Source organism: Callionymus lyra, chromosome 8, assembly GCF_982586985.1.
Source record: "Callionymus lyra chromosome 8, fCalLyr1.hap1.1, whole genome shotgun sequence".
Lineage (NCBI taxonomy): Eukaryota > Metazoa > Chordata > Actinopteri > Syngnathiformes > Callionymidae > Callionymus > Callionymus lyra.
The window spans coordinates 7358289-7380087 of NC_141825.1; the positions used below are offsets into that span (position 1 = coordinate 7358289).

The 21799-nt window shown below is 39.1% G+C and overlaps 1 protein-coding gene across 1 annotated transcript in view; it reads left to right on the forward strand.

Annotated features, from left to right (window-relative positions):
* LOC148073515 (cGMP-inhibited 3',5'-cyclic phosphodiesterase 3A-like) overlaps positions 1 to 21799 on the forward strand; it is a 98045-nt gene that overhangs the window by 56792 nt on the left and 19454 nt on the right. Inside the window, exons 3-4 of the mRNA XM_087797280.1 lie at positions 7306 to 7566; positions 10632 to 10789. Of these exons, the coding sequence (XP_087653406.1) occupies positions 7306 to 7566; positions 10632 to 10789 (419 nt within the window). The remainder of the gene's footprint in view (positions 1 to 7305; positions 7567 to 10631; positions 10790 to 21799) is intronic.

Consider the following 21799-nt stretch of genomic DNA (forward strand, 5'->3'; position numbering starts at 1 on the left):
GTAATATTGTTGTTATTGAATCTATAGATTTAACTAACTTGAAATAATGTGTCGATCATCGACCTGAATAATCAAAACTTAAAGTAAAACTCTCCTAAACAACTCGTCTCTGGCTTTGTTGCGAAGAAAACAATATTCACTGTAAACAAAATCACGAGACCAAGAACAGGACAAAGACCACCTTATTCTTTTCAGTTTTGATCTTTCTTCTTTGAAAATGAGGCTGTCGTTCATTCAGTTAACGGTGACTTGAATATAAAGAAGAGAATCTGTCGATTGTGGCAACTTTACTGAAGACTTTCGACAGACTCATGTCACAATAGAGACCAAACACATGTTGTGTCACGACTTATGATACTCAAGAGCATCTTAAACAAATAGAAATGTATCAGATTGTCTCTGCACTGCAGGACAAAGTGTAGAAATGGGGCTTATGGGGACACCAGTGACACTTTTTGATGTTTTTATGTGACACATTTACCACGTTTTGTAAAACTTTTGGGGACATTTCACTAAAGTGGGATAACATTAGTTCAAAAATCAGTTTGAAAACTTGGAAATGCAGGATAGTTATCCGCTTTCTCACCCTTAAAATGAAGAGTAAATGTATGAACCAATGACCCAACATGTCTAATCTTCATGCACGTGAACTCAGGGGTTCCTTAGGCCAACACAGAACCTGTGACTTTCTTGTTGTGAGTCTGGAGACTCCTATTTTCATCTAATAAAGTTCTAGTTGAGGATAAGTGAAAAGATTCGCCGGTGGGGGGTTGACTTGTTGTTGGACCCTAGAGCGTATTCTGGAAGTGAGAATTCTCTCTGTGGAGTTTTGTGTTTCTGTTTTTTTAATATAGGTTGATGCTCGATGGATTTGCTTCTGTTTTGTTCTTTGAAAGCAACATCTCTGGGGATTTTTCATAACTTCACTCGATTTTGTGTCACAATGCTATGTTGTTGTTTGTCGTTTTTTTTAAACTCGCGACTGTTTTCCATCTTCTAGAACTATTAGAAAATAGCTCAATTTTATCTCGATAGATCAGTTAAATGAAACAAACTTATCTGTGATCTTTAGTAGTGGACAGTGATCTTCATTATCAATGCCATCACCGCAAAAAACAAAGAAACAAAGCTTAATGAAACCGCAACAAGTAACCTACAACAGTTTATTTTAGTGTCAAAAAAGAAGGATCTGTCTCGCCTGCAGTTCATACAAAACTCTGCAGCAAAATTTCTGACCCACTCTAGTAGAAGAACTCACATTTCTCCGATCCTTAAAATTCTTCACTGGCTGCCAGTTTCTTTCAAGATCCATTTTAAAATTCTGATTCTTACTTTCAGATCTATTTATGGTCAGACCTTCCATCAGTGATCTGATCCAGACTTCGAGCTCTGAGGTCTGTGGATCAGAATCTACTGATGGTTCCTGAACACGCTTCAGGACCAGAGGAGAGAAATCCTTCCAGACTGTTGCTCCTAAGCTTTGGAACGATCTCTGTGTTTGATGATCTACTGACTCCTTCAAGAAACATCTTAAGACATTCTTATTTGTGGTTTTCCCTAAATTTCTGGGACTCTGGTCTAGAAAGGCACTTTAGAAATGACTATAACTTACTGACTTACCTACTTACTCATCAAAATAGTACAGTTCCCTTTCAGGTAGTCATCCACGGACAGTGTGGATAATTCCTTTACCCATTTTCCATTTTTATTTAATCACCAATTCTTTAGTTTTTTTTTTTTTTTTTTAAAAAGTCTTGTCTGCTGCTATTTAAATCTCCCCCTCTAATCACTCATTGCTAAGACTTCAGGAAAATTTCGAGCTCTGTTTATTTGGCCCATGTAGACTTATTCTTCTAAATAAAACTGAAATAAAATACAAAGTTCTATTTTAACCAAGTCCTGACTAAATACAATCATGATCGATGAGGAGAAAAAAAGTACAGAATTACGTCATTAACCCTTTTGTTGTCTCAGGGTCAAGGTGAACGACCTCCACCACTGCATATGTATTTATGAAAGACCAGGAGGTCGTTGACATTTGACCCTGAGACAACACAAGGGATAAAAGAGATTGTATTTAACTTTTAAAACTTAAACCATTAAAACTTTTTTTTAATCTTTTATTCAAGGCCGTCCTGCTGTAAATTGTAACAAGCTTTATTTTGAAAGATATCTTGTCGCTATGTAGTACATTTGGTAACCCTCAGTTTTTTCACTCGGAGGGTGGATTTGGCTGTTGAATATTTCAAATATTACAAATATGTGACCTTTGTTTTTAGGGCGTATTGTTGATTGTGAACATCAAACGAGAGGTTTTCTCTCGTCACAGTGAAAGTATTTCTCCTGCTTCTCTACTTCTTATCGAATCTTATTTGGTTCGACGTGGATGTCGAGCTGCTTATTGGAGTTTGCATTCATTCATCTTCCTGCGAGTACAGAATAAGTAACAGATCCTCGAGAGTTGACTCATGGAAACAAGAAAGAAAAATTGTAGAAAAGATCAAGAAGAGCTCGTCATAACTGAAGAAACATGCAAGTTAACACAGAATAAAACACTAGCAAAGTCATTGATCAAGACAAGAGTGTGAGTTTGTTCTTTCTCATCAATCATTACATCAGTTTGGAAGTAAATGAATAACTTAAACAGGGAGATCACTGTTATTACATTTTAGACATCTCAAACCGCCCTCAAAACAGAGTCGAAAGGACGAGATAAACGAAGCATGAAACGGGGTCACTGCCGATCATGTCGTTACCCCGGACAGAGCTTCGAATCAAACACTTGATCTTGTGAAGTAAATTCATGAGCATCATCAAAGTAGAATCATGTAATGTATTCATAGAACTTACTGCATAATGCTCACTTGATGATTGTCTGCGCTGCTCATCTACTACATCCATTCGATTGACCTCAAAACATTTGGCCAAAGATTTGCTTACTCACCGTCATACGAAGATGGTACCAGGATTAATGGTGATTTCATGAAATGTGCCTCTTAAAAATGTATTTTAATGAACAAGTATATATAAGTTGTAGTGAGTCATGCTGTAAAATATTTATGTGAAGTTCATATATAGGTATATTCTGAGGAACCACTGCACACACGTCACATGACCCAGTTTGTATTAGTTAGCGCAGTCAAGTGAGGCACAAGTCTGTCACGCCTCACCCAGAAGTTTCTGCTTTCATACGGTTGCCAAATACAGAAACTCAGATTTATACTTAATAAAATATCAAAAATGTTTAACATCATACTGACCTTACTTGCCTAACCTGACCACATGCCACTGACTTCCGTGGTTGGCCCTTTATCTAATGATGACTTTAAAAAACGACATTTTGCAGAATAAACACAACATGATAAGTTCGTATTAGCAGTCAAAAATGAGGGACAAGTCTGTTGTGCCTCACCAGGTTTCTGTTTCAGTTTTCTGCCTGTATGCTTTCACCAAAAACTCAAACTCACAGATTTATACTTAATTAAACCTCAATAATGTGTAACATAATGCTGAATATAAATCTTTAGCACACATCACTGCAAAAAACAAACAATATTTTTTTCTTTTTTTATCATAATTGCAGTTGAGGCACGACCTCACCTGACGACACGTTACTGACTTCCGTGGTTGGCCCACACTTCACATAATCATTTATTTCTACACAAAATAATGAGTTTGTGTTGGTTAACGTTGGCATAAACGAGGCACAAGTTTGTTGCGCCTCACCCAGAAGTTTCTGCCTGTATATTTTCACCAAAAACTCAAACTCACATTTAGTTATACTTAATAAAATGTAAAAAAATTGTAACATCATACTGAATATAAATTAACACATATCACTGTTTTTATCATGATGGCAGATGAGGCACGACCTCACTTGCCTCACCTGCCACTGACACATTACTGACGTCCGTGGTTGGCCCTTCATATAATGATGACTTTAAAAAAACGACACTTCCCAGAATCATCTCTCTCTCCACACTAAGATAAGATAAGATAATAGTTAGGTAACCATGACGTCGCCTTTAGAAGCTCATCGTCCCAGCGTATGTTTGTTTGTGTTGCTACATTCTCTGGATAAAAGCTTTTTTATGTTTCACTGCACTAATGTCGTCTCATATTTGTCAGTCGGTCCCGAGGCCTCCATGACTGTTGTGCGTGACCGAGTCCTCGCTGAGGTTCAGCAGCTCCCACGAACGTTTGCTCCTCCACGCTCTGAGCTTTGAGAGCACCTGGGAGTTTGTGTCGTCCATTTCTCATTTGTATTTGATACATTCATTTTGTTTTTGAGAATAGAAATGGAGAAACAAGGCAAAGTCTATATATGTCACAGGAGATAAAGATTTACATTTATTTCAGACTAAGATAATAGTTGAATTGTTAAAGTTCCATTAAATCTGGAGCTTAATGATGAAAACACTGGAAAAATTAAGAAAAATAGAAACTTATAAAACATCATGACGAGATAAGTTATTGTCTATTATTAATACTTTCTCTTTAAAGTGAAAAAAAACAACAAAAATATACAATTATCTATAGCTTCCTAAATACTCAAATACAAGTATTTGTATTCAATAGGCACAGTAATTAGGAGGCTGTTAATATTTGTAGATGAGTACTCCTTCTCTTCCTCTTCCCACTCCTCCTCTTACTCCACTTCATCTGCCGCCTCATTTTCCCCTCTCTTCTTCCTCCTCCCTTTTCTCCTCTTCTGCTTCCTCATTCACTTCCTTAGTTTCCTCCTCCTCCCCCTCTTCCTTCTTCTTCCCCATCTTCCTCCTCCCCATCTTCCTTTTCCTTTACTTCTTTCTCCTTCTCCTCCTTCTCTTCCACCTTCCCCCACTTCTCTAACCCTTCTTCCTTCTGCTCCCCCTGTTCCTTCTCCTTCCCCTTGTCCTTCCCCTTCTCTTCCTCTTCGTCTTCTACTTCCCACTCCTCCTCTTACTCCACGTCATCCGCCGAGTCATTTTCCTTCCCCTTCTTCTCTTCCTCCCCCTCTTCCTCCTCCCTTTTCTTATCTTCTGCTTCCTCATTCTCTTCCTTCTTTTCCTCCACTTTATTATTCTCCTCCTCCTCTCCTTCTTTCTACTTCTTCTCCTCCACCTTCTCTTCCTCCTCCGCATCTTCCTTCTCCAACTCCCCTTTTCTATACTTCTTTCTCCTTCTCCTCCTCTTCCACCATTCACCACTTATCTTACCCTTCCTCCTTCTCCTCCCCTTCTTCTTCCTCCTTTCCCTTGTCCTTGTCCTTCTCCTCCTCTTTGTCTTCCTCTTCCCTTACTCCTGTTCAACCGCCGCCTAATTTTCCTCCCCCTTCTCCACTTCCTCCCGCTCTTCTTCCTCCTCTTCCACTTCCTCATTCTCTTCCTTCTTTTCCTCCACTTCATTCTAATCCTCATCCTCCCCCTTTTCTTCCTCCTTCCCTTTGTCCTTTTCCTTCTCCTCCTATTACTCCACTTAATTCACTGTCTCCTTTTCCTCTTCCTCCCCCCATCTTCCTCCTCCTGTTTCTACTTCCTCCCCCCCTTCCTCCTCCTCCCCTCCAATCTTTTTTTCTTCCTCCCCCTCTTCTTCCTCCTCCCCTTTCTCCTCCTCCTCCTCCTGTAGAAAAGCTGGTAAATCATTCTGCTAATGAACTGAAACACAATCTTACATTTCTCCCGACAGCCTGCGTTGTGCTGGGAACACATTATGAAGTGTAAGAAGCTGTGACGCATCTGTGGCACAAGACTATTCTCTGGGAGAGTTTGTTTACACCCGTGAATAGACACACTTCTGGCTCTGGTTGTCGGTACAATCCTGTTGAAATTAAAAGAAATGAAGCAGTGAAGACGGCAATAAAGTTAGATTTTCTCAAAGTAACATTTTGGCAAACTTTATCAAAATGGTTGTTGTTGATGAGTTTTGATGGACAGAGTTGAAATAGATCGATTTAACAAGGTTTGCATATTGAACTGATCATTTCCAGGTCACAGTGTTTTAACTATTACTCAGAAAAGTGTGTGCTTTGCTGTTTTCTTTGCTGTTAGCTATGATAGATCACAGAGGCAGAAGTAGTAGTACAGAAGTCAGCTAGTGTGGCTAACAGGTCACAGCAGAAGTAGTAGTATAGAAATAGCTACTGTGGCTAACAGGTCAAAGCAGAAGTAGTAGTACAGAAGATAGCTAGCGTGGCTAACTGGTCACAGAAGAAGTAGTAGTATAGAAATAGCTACTGTGGCTAACAGATCACAGCAGAAGTAGTAAGTAAGTAAGTAATTTATATTTATAGAGCGCCTTTCAAGCACAGAGGTTATCTTGAGTGGCTAACAGGTCACAGCAGAAGTTAGCTAGCATTAATAACAGGTCACAGCAGAAGTATTAGTACTGAGGTTAGCTAAAGTGGCTAACAGGTCACAGCAGAAGTAGTAGTGTAGAAGTTAGCTAGCGTGGCTAATAGGCCACAGCAGAAGTAGTAGTACAGCAGTTAGCTTGTGTGGCTAACAGGTAACAGAAGAAGTAGTACAGAAGTTAGGTATCGCGGCTAACAGGTCACAGCAGAAGTAGTAGTACAGAAGTCAGCTAGCTTGGCTAACAGGTCACAGCAGAAGCACTAGTACAGAAGTTACCTGACAGTCATGTTACTCACCTCCTGATAGAAAATGCTGTTTTTTTATCGAACGTAATTGTGAAAATCCAGCTTTTAAACAAGCAATTATTTTCCGGAGATGTAAAAAAACAACTCGAACTACTATAAATATTCATAAGTATTGTTCTCCTCTGTGTTTATATATATTTCAAAGTGTGTGCAAATCTGCTGATACCATCAGGTGAACCGGGATCTTAAATGAAGCTGTTATTCTATGCAGCAAAGCTGTGCTATTAATTTATCTGCCTTGTTTGCTGAGTCGGCAAAACAGTTTTATTGCATCCCTGCAGCGTAGCTTTTCTATATCAACCTCTGAACTTAATGAAGTGGTCAACCGTCTTCCCGTGTTGAATCACAGGTCAATGGATGCGATAAAGGAGGCATTAAGAGATTCATCTAATATCTTCCATACATTTAGCACTTTTAAACCGTGAAATGTACTTTTGACGCAGATTTATTTTTACGAACTGTGTGCAGCTGCCAGTTCTTTACGCCGTCAAGAGATGAATGACGTTAACCTCATTATTTCCTCGAGGGAGACGATGACTTGACGCACCTGCTCTTCACGCCTTCATCCCGGACGTGAAAACACGACCACGGCCATGAATTAACGTCACCCCGCATTAGCCACCGCGGAAGCGCTGTTGACTCCCTCTTCCTTTCCTGTCACCCCGCAGTCGTCAGGCACCACTGTCATGGTGGACATCGCCGTGATGGGAGAAGCCCACGGACTTATCAGCGACCTGCTAGCTGACCCCTCGCTGCCGCCCAACACCTGCACCTCGCTGCGGGCCGTCAGCAACATGCTAACCACGCAGCTCACCTTCCAGCCGCTGCACCGGCCGCGCCTCGTTCCCCTGCTCAACCCCAGCGACGCTTACGTCTGCTCCGACTCCGAGGAGGGACCCGAGAAGGGCGAGAAGACGTCCATCCATAAGGTAACAGTGGTGCAAAGACATAGAAACACGACGTTCATTGTTAAATAGTATCTTTAAAACGTGTGTCAAACTTAAAATTGATCCTGAAATAAGTGCCCGCCGAGTACGTGGCCCTAAAATCAAAGTATATTCATGTTTATGTTTCGACGTATAAAGACGCAGATATTTATATCAGATCAGGACAAAGGATTATGGACGTCAACCATTATACATACATTTCCAATAGGACTTAAAGTGAAGGAACACAGAGATGATTCAAATTAATTCTTCAAGATTTACAATATCGACTCACACTTCTCATCATACACGGTTCGGTACATTCCAAGTTGTTGGCAACACAGAGATAAACACGGCAGCAACAAGAACGTTAAAAATGACAAATAAGATGTTTCTTGAAGGAGTCAGTAGATCATCAAACACAGAGGAAGATCGTTCCAAAGCTTAGGAGCAACAGCCTGGAAGGATTTCTCTCCTCTGGTCTAGAACTGTGTCGGGGGAACCATCAGTAGATTCTGATCCACAGACCTCAGAGCCTGAGCTGGAGTGTAAGGCTGGATCAGATCACTGATGGAAGGTCTGACAATGAATAGATCTGAAAGTAAGAAGCAGATTTTTAAAGTTGAAAGAAACTGGCAGCCAGTGAAGAGTTATAAATGTAAGTTCTTCTACTAGAGCAGGTCAGAATTCTCTGTAACGTCACTCTTGGATTGAAGCTCCACATGAGAAGAAAATTAAAGTCCGTATTAAATTCTTGTTTTTTTTTAACTTTTGAAAGAGATAATCAGTTATCTTTAAAACCTGACCCACATTTATCCAATAATCGGAATTCCCCTACACATTTTTTTTAGCATTTAAAATATTGTGTTTTTGCGATGACATTAATTGCACACCAGGTGGCAGAAGATTTCCTGAACATCCTGGAACTATACAAACAGTGGCTGTGCTAGGACAATGTTTGCTCTACAGCACCACTTGCAAACACCAACACACACATAATGGTAATAAATAAAACGCGTATAATATATATTGTCAGTTCATGTTCTTGTGAGACAGTATTTAAAGAAGAGGTGCCAGCATTCATGTTCATAACGATCCAATCCCTGATACAAATGGCAGCTAAGATTTAAAACGAAACATGGCTGAACACACGTGAACCTTTCAGCTTCCCCTAACGAGTGCTTCCTGCTCCGAGCTTTTTAGCATCAAGTGCTGGAGTTTATATATATATTTTTTCAAAGTGTAGAAAAATAGTGCACGTCTTGCGTTCAGAGCACTGTTCTCTCTTTCATAGCTACAGCTGTGTCAACATGACGGATCGAGCCAGACTGTGTGTGTGTGTGTGCACGTGCCTGTGTGTGTGTGGGGGGGGGGGGGTGTGTGTGCGTGTGTGTGTGTGTGTGTGAGAGTGTGAGTCCGAGGGGAACATTGGTGGTAGAATCTCATCTCAAAAGGTCGTGTGAGTCAACAAACTCCCTTCTCTTGCGCCGCCGTATTATCCAGTTAATACATTTGCGACAACAAGCCACGGAGGACAAAACAAAAAAAAATCTGTCAAATTTAATCTCTGAGAACTTTTATCACCTGATCTGTGATAAACACTTAAATACCCGCCAACGTAAAGGTTTTTTTTTCCAGCTCGCTTCGTCGTCGTACTCGAGTACACACAAGTGTGTTTGGCCTGATTTGAATCAGGGAATACGGGGGAGTCTTCTCAGTAATGGGTGAAGGTCAACGCTCCTGGTAGAGGTCGCTTAATTCACCCGCAGCATGTGTCGATACCTCGTTCCTGGGAATATGAAAGTGACCTGTGAATGGATTCATTCAGTTTTCTGAGAGGATCTGCACTGGGTCACGTTGCAGCAGATTAACAGAGGGAAGCAGGAGAGAGAGAGAGAGTCTGCCATGTTTTGCGCGACGCTGCCAAGACATGGCACCGAGCAGACAGAGGCTTCGCGAGGACACCGAAAAATCCCGCTGAAATGAAAATAAAGGCGTTTTTTTTAATGATGTCAAGTCACAAGCGTCGTTTAACTGCGACTGTGGCAGGTCACGGCACTGCAGGCTCTCGGCACACACACACGCTCAAATACAAGAGCGTTGCTTTCTCTCCTGATGTGATTATTTTAAATTTTTAATCTTAGAAGTTGGGGCTAGAAACTCATTCACATCCAAACGATTCAGTCTCAATCGCTTCATTGAAAAATGAAACGGGAACTTTTTACTTAGATTTGAACTTGCATAAATATTAAATAAACATATATTATCTCCAAGATGCAGTTAGTCCCTCATCATGACCATGTTTTTAACTTATTACTTTATAAAGTTGCACTTAAATCTGGGCGAACGAGAGGTTACAAGAGTCCATTATGACGTAATTACTCCCCACTTTGTTTACACAACGAGTCCCTTGGAGGTGGAGACTTCCGGTATTGATGACGCGCGGTGACAAACCTCCTTGCTTGACCAATCACAGCAGAGTGGGTGTAGTTATGGTGAACAAGATTTCGTCTCCAGAAGAATCTGTGTTTTATACAATACGAGAAAATAATTTCACTTAATTTTTTTGGTCATATTTTCTCTTACAGTCGGTTTATATTTTGAACAGTCATGACTATCTATTTAGAAAGTCGATCTTTCTGCTTTACGGCCGAGACGATTTCAAATTCTGAGAGACTTTGTGAAGTTACCGGGTATGTTAAAACAATGAATTAACCTTTATCTTGTTTTATAAACAAATATACATGTGGTGCGTGGCAACAGCGCAACACACATTAAAGCTACACTGTTCTGTCCGTCGCTACAACCTTAAACCAGAACCTTCCGTTGATCTCTTCTTTCCTCTCATTCTTTACAGCACGGATTAGACACAATTGTGCGAAGACACACAACATTCACATCCTTCACACGAGCAGCCAAAACCGCTCCAGTGGCTACATTAAAATGAACAAACATTTTTTGTTTTTAACTCTAAAAAAAACAGATTGCTCTGAAAATAATCTAACTTTGGTCGACATGCTAGTAGAAAATGTCGAGCTATACAAACTATTTCATTTCTTCCACTGCAGCGTATTAGACGAAGTCTTCACCCGGGTCTCCTGAGACGGATCTCTTCCTCGTGGACCACCACCACTTCCGCCACGGGCCTCCCGATGATCGAGCCGGGGCCCGTGCGGCGCGACCGTAGCGCCAGCATCAAACCCTACCACGAAGCTCTCACCTGCAGGTAACTGTTTGGTCTTAAATTCCCGCTTTGTGTGTCGCGTTGTTTTGTTCCTCAAAGGGAACGATTAGCTTCCGAAACCATGTTTACAAACATGGGAAACCAAACTGGAGCTCCCTTCCGTTTCGGAGACGGCGTGACTCGTCGCATCCTCTCAGTCGCGGGGTAGACTCCCCGTGGTGCGTCTTTAGCGGCGCTGGAAACCGCTTGCATGACTGCACGGTAACGGCGGTTCAAAGAAGGGATGCGTGTGCGACGGCAGCCGAGGATGGAAAACGTGCCCCGCAGGCAAACGCATTAACCTGAATAACTAAGACACACTTCCACTCCCTGCACATCCAAGCTCAATATAGAAACCAGTCTGAGAGAGAACTCTTGTACTCCGTCCACTACGTAGGGGGTCGTAATAAAGGGGCCTCCGGTTGTGTACGCTGATGTATGCATGAGTACCCTGAGGTCATGTGACCATGAGGGGGGATTGTAAGTCCAGTCAACGAATGTAGTCGGATCGAGATCAATTATTCTGCACATGAGAAACAATAGGAAGGAACATATAGCACATGTTTCATTTTGTGTGTTTAAAAGATGCAAAACCACCAATTAGAATAAAAACCTAAGCACAAAAGCCCCTGAAATTTAGTTTTAAATATTAAATTGTCTCTTTAATGTGACTTAAAATGGCGCTAGCTTCATTTTACGCTTCTGAAAGATTGACGCTGAAGCTGATAAGAGGTAAAAAAAAAGGACAAAAACGTTGGAGGACTTTAGACTTTTGATAGTAACTCGAATAATATTTGAGCTACAGACTCCGAATTTAGTTTATAACCTTGAAATTCAATGAAGGAAACAAGTATATTAAATAGTAATAATGGAATAGTTAGCTCAAGACCGTATTCAGCCTGTTAGTCAGACAAATAAAAGTAAAAATAATGTTAGTCCAGACACAGATCATGTCATTTTGAGTCCAAGAAGATCTTTATAGCACCCTGAGACGGTGACCAAGTTTTAAACTCAGTTTTATAAGGTACATTTAACACGTCACGTCACTTCACACCCTGCAATACTTGTTGAATCACAGGGGAGAGTCATACCTCATTTAAAGTGATAGTTTACCGTAAATTCCGAATTTATTTGTTCTATTTAGAGTTATAAAAAATGTTTGTTGTATTTATAAACCAATGAACAGTGTGACAGCGTGAACGGCATCACAGTGTAATTACACTTCTCTAACAGTGGAGGGAGACAGAATTAAATCTTCGTGAGATTGAAAACATTGTTGATGTCAGGGGTGGAACAATTAAATGTCATTATATACTTTTATACATTAGAGTCTTAATCTACATTTAACTTTATTCTATTTAAAGATGCATATTTCATGTATTTTAAAAGTTAAAATACAATTTTAAAATATTTGTGTCATTTTTCATTCAATATAAATTCTATTTTAAAATGCGACTTAAAATCTCTTTATTTCAATTGAATAGGTTTTCAAAAGGAACAAAGACACGAAAAAAGGTCTATAAACAACAATCTTTAACAAGTAAAATGTAGTTGAACGTTTAATCAAATTATTAGATATACATCAGAAACATTTATTGCTGGTCAGTTTTATGGTATTACTAGGCTAAATTATAAAATGTATTGTATTTAATTGTATCTTAAACATGCTTGCAAGGACTTCAAAGGGTGCTAGCATCATGCATCAAGTCTGAACCTTGCTTAATATTTGAGCTACAGAGTTTACCTACACTAATAATAAGATAGTAGTTAGCACACCCTTGTGGACGAAGGATGCCAAACCAAAACGTTAAGCTTAGTTCAGATACGGAGCAGTTCATTGTGGTCGTTTGAGCCCAAGACGATCCCTGTAGGAGTCATGTAACCCCTGTGAGAGAGTAACCAAAAATTCCCTCGGATTACACTGAACTGACGGTTGATCCTGAGAGAAACTTTCAGCCAGTGAAGAGTTTTAAGAATCTGGGAAATGTGAGTTCTTCTACTAGAGCGGATCAGAATTCTCCCTGTGTTTTGTATTAACTGCAGGTGAGACAGATCCTTCTTGTTTAGACATGAAAACAAATTGTTACAATAGTAATAATAATATAATAATAATAATAATAATAATAATAGTCCACACAACAAGACACAAACGCATGGATTACAAGCTCCAGATCATGCTGTGACAACATTTTCCAACATTTAATGCTCCCCCATAACAGCGTGCGGTGCTCATCTCAACAGGGAAAACCGTTAATGACTGAACTTTTAGACCCAAAACAGAGCACGCACAGTAGTCAAGTAGGTTCAATTCAATTCAATTCAATTTTATTTAAAGTGTCTTATCATAACAAAGTTATCTCAAGACACTATACAGTTGAAATAAGACTATAGTTGATTAAGGAAAAATAGATCCCAGCAATTCAACAAAGAGCAAGAAGCGAAACACTGTACAGCTCACTATGGCGAGGAAAAACTTTTAGATGGCAGAAACCTCGAGCGGAACCTGACTCATTGTTGACGGCCTGCCGCTTTGACCGGCTGGGAGGAAGGATGGGGGGGTAGACAGATGAATAAGGAGAGGAGTGAGGGAAATTATAGTGAGAGAAAAAAAGAGGAGAGTGTAGGAGAGTCCATGGAGGTGCTGGAGAGAACTTGGGATCTGATGTTCGTGGTCTTTACTTGCTAAAAAAAGAAATACAATGGATAGCAAGATAAAGAAGAAACTACTGCTGTTGTCAATCCTCGTAGAAGAAAGATGTCGCATAGCGAGAAGAAAGCTCATTAAGTGGGTAATAGTCCAGGATCTCACAGCAGCTCAGGGAGATTTTCCGAATTTGTGTCGGGAACTAGAGATGGACGAGCCAGTTGATTTCAGACATTTTGCTCGACTTTTCCCAGCACATGTTGGAGGAGCTACTCAGACTGAATAGGAATTATTGTGATTGTATATATATATATATTTATTATATATATAATATATTAGATTTATTAGAGGTATAGATATTGATCTTATCTGGGGCGTATGAATGGAATCAATGTGAACCATTTCATTTATATGCTAGAAGAAACGTAAAAAAAATTCTCACATTTTAACTGCACCATTTTTGCAGGGTAAGCTGGATATTTTACTAGCTACGATCATTTTAATTTTTGGAGGAGAAATCACAGTAAAAGAGAGCAACATCTTGATGCAGTTGACCAGGGATGCCTGTTTTATTTCACCTTCGTCTTGGGACTAAATCGCTGCTTAAATAAAACAACCAGACATAAAACCAAATATTTTCACATTTCCTTGATTTGAGCAAAGAAAATTTGCCAAAATAAGCTCATTTTGTTTTGGTCAGGATTCTTCAAAACGTCTTTAGGCAGATTTAAAATATGAAACGTAATCCAGCTACCTTTGCTGGGATTCAATAGCAAATCTTTGTGAATTTACTTCTGAAAATACTGGTTTAATTAAGGTGAAAAAAATCCATGTTATAGTAACAAATCCTTTTCTACTGTTTTACACATTTAGCCCAATGAAAACAAAATGGTCTGTTTTTTGTCAACATGCCGTACTTGATACTTACTTTAGAGCTTCATCTGATGCAACAAACATTTCTAAAGACACTGAGTCTGGTTCTGCTCCAGGTTTCTGCCTTTTAAAGGGAGGTTTTTCCTCAACACTGCAACACTGGGATTCACTCACTGTTGAGTTGCTGGGATATTATTTTCTCCAATATAGTCTTAGTGAACCTGTAAAGTGTCTTGATATATCTTTGTTTTGATTTTACACTTTAATTAAAATTGAATTTAATTAAAGGCTCAATTGTTTTACAACTATTACTAAATGACTAAATGATTACTACATGCTTTAGCTAAAAATAAAAATAAAATTAATAGTTTAAAAAAAACAAAAACATCTGTTTCATTGAGTAAAAAAAACCTTTTTCTGACTTTCGTACAGTTTAAAAACTTGTCTACGACATGTATCTCCAATTTAGATAAAATCTCTTGAACTAGTGCTGTATTTTTTTTTCTCTTTGTTCAACTTTGATTTAAGTCTCAAGTAATCATTTCTCCTTCCAAGTCTTTGGCTTCTCGACTCCTCCGGGCGTTTTGCTACTTCGGACAAACGGTCTCCGGCTTCAGTCAAAATAGAAGTGGCAGCACTCGTGTCCAACTCATACATAAGAACATTTCAGGTGATAAAATACTCTCTGGCAAAGGTTTTTACTCCTATGACAGCTCGTCACGATCAGTTGAATGACTAGTTAGAGAAGTTAATGAACTCCTTTTGGGGCATAACTTACCTGGATTCACGAGGGGATACATTCCTCACAATGACTTTGTGATTGCAGCGATGTGGTGTTTGGAGAGAGTCGGAGCAGATCTGAATAAATCATCGGAGTTTCAAAGCAGCCAGCGATAGAGGTTCACTTTGATAGATTTCGCTTGTGTGTCTGTGCACTTCAAAATGTGTTGTTGTGCATATGATGTTTTTATAATGCGGGCGAGCGTGCGCCAGCACTTGTTCTCTCTGTCTCCCGCTTTAAAATATGCATTACGTCTCAAAAGAAGAAGAGTTTTTATATGTGATGTGCGGAGCCGCTGCTGGTTCTGGAAGCAAACGTACGCCGTTGACAAATAGTTTAAACCAAATGAAGGCGGTGAAAGTAAACAACTCTGATTGTTGTTCGCAGTGAGTTCGATTTCCTGAATGTCGTCTGAGCACATTTGTCTCGTGTGAAATATCTATAATTTAAGAGTAAGAGTAAAAGGAATAACTTCACTGCCTTCTATCAGACTCGGAGACGCTCGTCACGGCAGATGACATGTTGGATTCATAACTAATGATCGACTCTCCTGAAATGTAGTAAATGTTCTTCTCTCGAAGATGCAGTAAGTCCCTCATCATGACCATTTTTTAAACTTATTACTTTATAAAGTTGCTCTGAAATCAGCTGTAATCATGGCCCGCTTTGTTTATACAACGATTTACTTGGCGGTGGAGACGATTGATGACGTGCGGTGACAAACCTCCATGCTTGACCAATCAAAGCAGACTGGGTGTGGTTATGGTCAACTAAGTGTTTCAGTGGGCGGGGCTTAAGATCATTTTCTAATGTCAATATTTCAATGAAAATAAAGTTTTGTACAAACACACACACACTGATGATACAATAGAGTCACACATCACAACAACACACATACACACATTAGTTTGCACAAAATGGTTTTTGACAGGAAGAAGACCAACAGTCCTATAGATTCTGCTTCTAAATAAGAAAATATCTTATGACCAGCGAAGAGAAAAATCGCCAAGCCACCAAAAAACATTATTTAAAATTGTAATAAATATCAAATATAGAGAGATGTGTTGAAGATTGTGAGTTAAGGTTCCGTGGAGGAAATAATATTCTTTTTTTTTTCCTGAGCCAACACAAATCTTGAGTCATGGATGTTTTTCTATTCATTCTAAAGTCATGTGAAATGAAGCCATTGCCAGATGTATGTTTTGCACAGGTGCTTTTCTAGTTATTAGAAATATTATAAATTGTGTCTAGTGTTGCATAAATAAAACAGTTAAATTGTGGGTTAAGAAAGTTTGTGTATTTTTTTACTTAACAAAACCAAAATAATTATTAAATAAAAATGACTCCAAAACAGAAAACAACAATATTTAATTGTATTAACTAACCAAAGCCTGCTTCCATAATCAAACTGGTTCTGGTTTTTCTTCAAGGAATTCTCCGTTTCTGACCAAACTAGTTCATACAAGTGGTTTCTGCCTAATAAGCTAATGGTTCAAACCACGTGTCTCCATCCTGTGGTTCGCCCAAACATTCAAACGCTATTTGCTCACTCATTATTTGGCAAAGTCGTTTCTCTCAAACGAAACCTGGAAGAAACTTTTCAAGCATCTTCTCTGTGTTGATTTTGGGAAGGTTTTGACATGACGCGCAATTTTGTGACTTGTTTCTAAAGACGAGAGAGGGAAATAGTGGACTTGATCAGAAGTAAATATGTGGTTAAAAGTTCCAACTGTTAAAAAAGGTTGTTTCTGAGAACAATCTTGAATTTAAAGTTACTTTCCTCAGTTTGTTTTCTCATTTATTTTGATTTTTAAAGTAAAAACAAAGTGTTGCCCATAAAACTATTTATAAAATATGTGTTTCTACAAGTCCAAAACTGACCACGGTGCAAAAGTCAACACTTGCAGCGTCTGCAGTGGCAAGTGTTCTTGTCCGCCCCCTAATGTTATGAGGCTCAGCAGTCTGAGCGAGACCTTGAAGGCTTGTTGCTTTGTGTCTGGCTGTCCTCAGATTACCGCGTCACGCTCCTGAATCCACGTTTCTCACCTCCAAATAACATTTCTGTTTTATTCATCAAAACATTTCACCTTGTTTAACGCCACAAGTCCACTTCTTTGGTCATTAGACTTCAAATTCCCAACAGAGAGATTCAATAAAAGAAGATATTTTGTTGTTTTTAGGAACAAAACTTCAACATAATAACTGTTGACCTGTCAATGTATTTACGTGAGGGTCTTTTGTATAACTTTAATAGGGCAGGACTAATTCTTTTCCAGACCTAAAAGTACCTCAACTACAAGCGCAGACCTCTCCCAAGCAGCTTTTTCCTTCATAATGCAATATCATTTAATATAAAAATATAATAAAATATGCAAATTATAATTGACATATTTAGAGACTAGTTCTCAGATATAAAATTTCACCTTACGATTATCGTATTGACATGTTTTTTTTAAGGTAATGGTAGAATTATTTAATTTCATATTCAACTCTGTTTTGCTTGCGTTTCTCTTTTGGAAGAAATTCTTTGAATTACAAAGACTAAAAATGTCTATCAACATAAATTAATAGGGTTATTAAATTGTAATTACACTCAATAACTGGCCAAAAACAAACGGAACAAATGTATGAAGATCCACAAGATGCAACTTCTGCTAGAACTACAATCAATTATATAAATGTAATAATTTAAATACATTAAATGTGTAAAACAACATTTTGTGTGTAGCTTTATATGAATTAGCTTGTCATGTTTAGCATCTTTTAACTTCACTTCAACTTCTTCTCATCCCAACAAATCACTTTGAAGGTGCAGAAGGTTTTCCTGAACTCATGCACAACCCAGTAGAAACTCTGGATCCGGTCCAACTTGTACTTGTACCGTGACTTCTGCCGCTATTCAATTTTTTAATCATCAAGTTTACCACTAACAATACTATCAATTAATCGACACACTCTTTTGTCATAGTAAGTACGTACACTATCCTGATGCATACTAACTGCAGTGCACTAGGACAAGTATGCGATTTGAGACACAGCATGTGTGCTTGTCCCGTCAACAACACACTTTTCATTGATTTCCTGAGGCTGCATTTAAGTTCTCATACAAAGTACAAGGCGCCACCTACTGTGGACTTAGGAAATAACAAAAATAACAAAACAAAAACCATAAAATGGCTCTAACAGTATGTGACAAAAATATAGGACCACCCATTTTTATGGGGATTGTTATTATTATCATTAGCCATTTTTTATTGTTATATTCTACACCTACCAGGTTATTATTCATTCACTGACTTTCTTTTTTCTATGAAGAACCCACAGGGTTATCTGGATAAAATGTATTCCACAAATAGTGTTATTTATTTACTGACTATTTATTTTTCTGTGAAGAACCTGAAAAGGGTTATTTGGTTTTGTGTGGCTTTCTGGGAAAAAACAATGCATGTTTAGTCACTTTTTCTGTTACAAATTTACCCGGAACACCATGTGGCCCTTGCAGGGTAAAGTTTGGGGATCCCTATTTAAAATAATAATAATAATAATAATACATTTTATTTAAAAGCGCTTTTCAGAAAACTCAAGGTCACGTTACAAAAAAGTTAAACTAAAAAAACACAGTGTTAACTGTATGTGAAATAGTGGCGGAGGTCTGGTGGAAGAGAGTCCTAAAGTTTGGGAGCAGAGCGGCTGAAGATGCTTCCCACGGTGCAACCTAACATCTGGACCTCTCCACGTCCAAATATCCAAAAACACAAGAGCGAAGAGGAAAAAAACGTGTGATGAGATGAGACGACAGAGAAAACAAACACATGGGCTTCCATTGCTCAACATTTTGCAGATCTTGATTATGACATTTTGCTTTTTCTTTCTTCTTCCGCTGACGTGCAGGGAGGAATAATAGCGACTTCAAAGCCGGAGAAGTCTTGTTTATCTGACACACCGTTAAGAAGAGGCAATTGAATTCTTTCCTCCTCCTCAGCCACTGTGCCGTTATCTCCCCGGCGTCATCGGGCCAGATTACTGGAAGCAACAATAATGTCTGCTGTGTTTATCGTGGCTTGGATACTGTCCGTTCGGGCGCCGGACCAAAGGTGATCTGTCAAACAACAGAGAGCAGTTTGAGTCGGGAATCTGGGAGTGAAGTGCAGCAGAGAAGGTAGCAAGCCGGGGTCAGACGGAGCTTATTACATACTTGGAAATGTGAAGATAAGACACGAGGGAGGACGGAGAGCCACGATTAATGTTGCCTTTTCATTCACACCCAGTCTAATGAGCCACTTTTACAGCAACAAACAGGGTTCTGCTTCTGGTTCAGAACGATTTAAACCGGTCTTACTTTAGATCTGCTCGCTTGTCCCAGCAGGACGGGGACATTCTGTCAAAGTTTGACACCAGTTTAGGACCAGCAGCTGTTGACAATTACGCCGTCATTCTAGACTTATTTGCTACTACGATGAAAACAAACATGTTCACGCCAGAGTAGATTCCAACAGGAGACCATGAGGTCCCTGAATACGAGACGTATACACAGAGAACACCTGCAGCTTTCACTCACCAGTGCTACATATTAGTCGTTGGAATTTTCAGAATCAAGGACATACGAAGTGACATCATTGATTTTTAGGTTCAGTCTGGTGTGAACTGAAAATATATTTCTGCTTCAAATAACTCAATGGTCCCTACATACCTTTAAGATTAAATAATTCTGAATATAATAAACATGTTTTTTTTTAATAGTTCAACGATCCAGGATCCATCAGAAAAAAGATTCATTAGCAAATGTTACTGATCTAAAACCTTAACAAACATATTGTAAAGCAACTATCACTTGATTGACACATTCCAGGCTTTGATTATTTGGTTTTCAAGCACTTAAGCCATTTTCACTTAAACTGAAAACAACAAAATCACTAAAGAATTGCTAAAGCCCCAATGAGTAGGATTAAAAATATCTTTCTGGCTCCTCCTAGTGTAAGAATAGTGCAACTGTGAAATTTAAAATTCTTATTTCTGCCACAGTGAAACTTTCTTTGTGTATATTTGTATGTAAAATGAGAGAAAAGATTTGGGTTTTCTTATTTTGTCTCCCTGGTAAGTTAAAGTTCATATGAAAACACTTCTTGCTGCTCACGTGACACTCAAATACTCTCCAAGGTACTAAAGAGCATGTTTAAAATAATAATTACTTTTTGGATGTAATTTAAGGTGTTAAGGTGCTAAGATTATAATGCGATAAAGCTGACTGACATCAGTGTGTTTGAAATCTGCTTCGAAAGTAAATAGTCATTTAGGGTCTTTATACACATAATCATATTATGTTGAAGTAACTATTCCATATTACTCAGTATTACTCTACAAAGGCTCCATCTGCCAATATATACAACAATACCGCTTTGTAGGTAACCAAAGTCCCACTATAACATTTTGACACATTTTTGTTGCTGTTTACAACATTAAATCAGTGACCATAGTTCAGACACAACTATGGTACTGTCCCCCAGGAAGTGTTTAATAGTCCAAAAAGTTGTATTGGGCAAGTCATGTCACAATCGTATGTATTACTGCTTAAAACATGACATCATCTCACAACCAAGCGTTTCCAAAGCAACATCACTCTTCCAAGAGGCTTCTTCAGTTCCCTGAAGATTGAGATCCTACACGGACAGATGCTGTGTCCCAAATCGCGCTTAAAGTGCACTGCTTTACAGTACATTTTATGATAGCGCACGTACTTGGCCAGTGTGCAAATTTTTCGACAGAAAGTACTGTCTCAAATCAAACTCTGCTGCTACACACTTACAGGAAATGACTCGACAGCTTCTTCTTCTACTAACTTTTAACACTGACCAGTAACCAGTCGTTGAAACACTATCATTGACACTTGTTGCCAATTGAAACAAGTTATTAAGTTGTGTTTCACTGTGTTATTATTGTTGTGGCGAAGATGCGTCATAAGTGACATAGCTTCCGTTTAGCGTCATGTGCACTCAAAATATTAAGTATAAGGGCAGAAGTGCACGAGTTGTTACACACCCAGAGTCTTACTAATCAAGATAGTTTATGAAAATTAATTTTCACTTTCCGATCATAACAAACATCTTTAGGTTAATCTCATCAGATTCTTGTAAAACCACGTTGAGATGTCTTTGTTCTCTGCTAAGTTCCGCTGACACGCTAACTACTGATTCTGCACTATTTTATGATGAAAGCGTAGTCACTTGATACCTGACTGACAGATTCCTCCAGCGAAAAAAAAGAAGAAAAAAAAAGAGTCTGCCTTTCTTATTTACATTCTGCACTGAAGGCTCAATGTCAGTAGCTGAGGTTATTCTGCTACATTAGCAGAATAGGAAGCGTGGATGCCAGTTCTTCAGCTTTCATTAAAAGTAAACCTTTTAAGCCAAGCCGTCGGTGTCTGCCCAGTCGCCCCCCCCTCCCCACCGCCCCCCTGACAATAATGTACTAACTGTTCGCCCGCCAAACTATCAAACTATTTTATATTCCACACCTGCTAGGCATTACGCACAGAGGTCCGACTTGGCTGTGCAAACACGACAGAACTTTCTTTCTTTGTCGGGGCCTCAGGACCATTAGGCCGGTCGGCTACGGCTCAAGAAGTGTTCAAGAAACCATTTATCAGAGGAAGATAGACACAGTAACACTCTTTGTGCTCCCCGTGACACCGTGCTCCAGCGACAGGCATTTCCTGCGC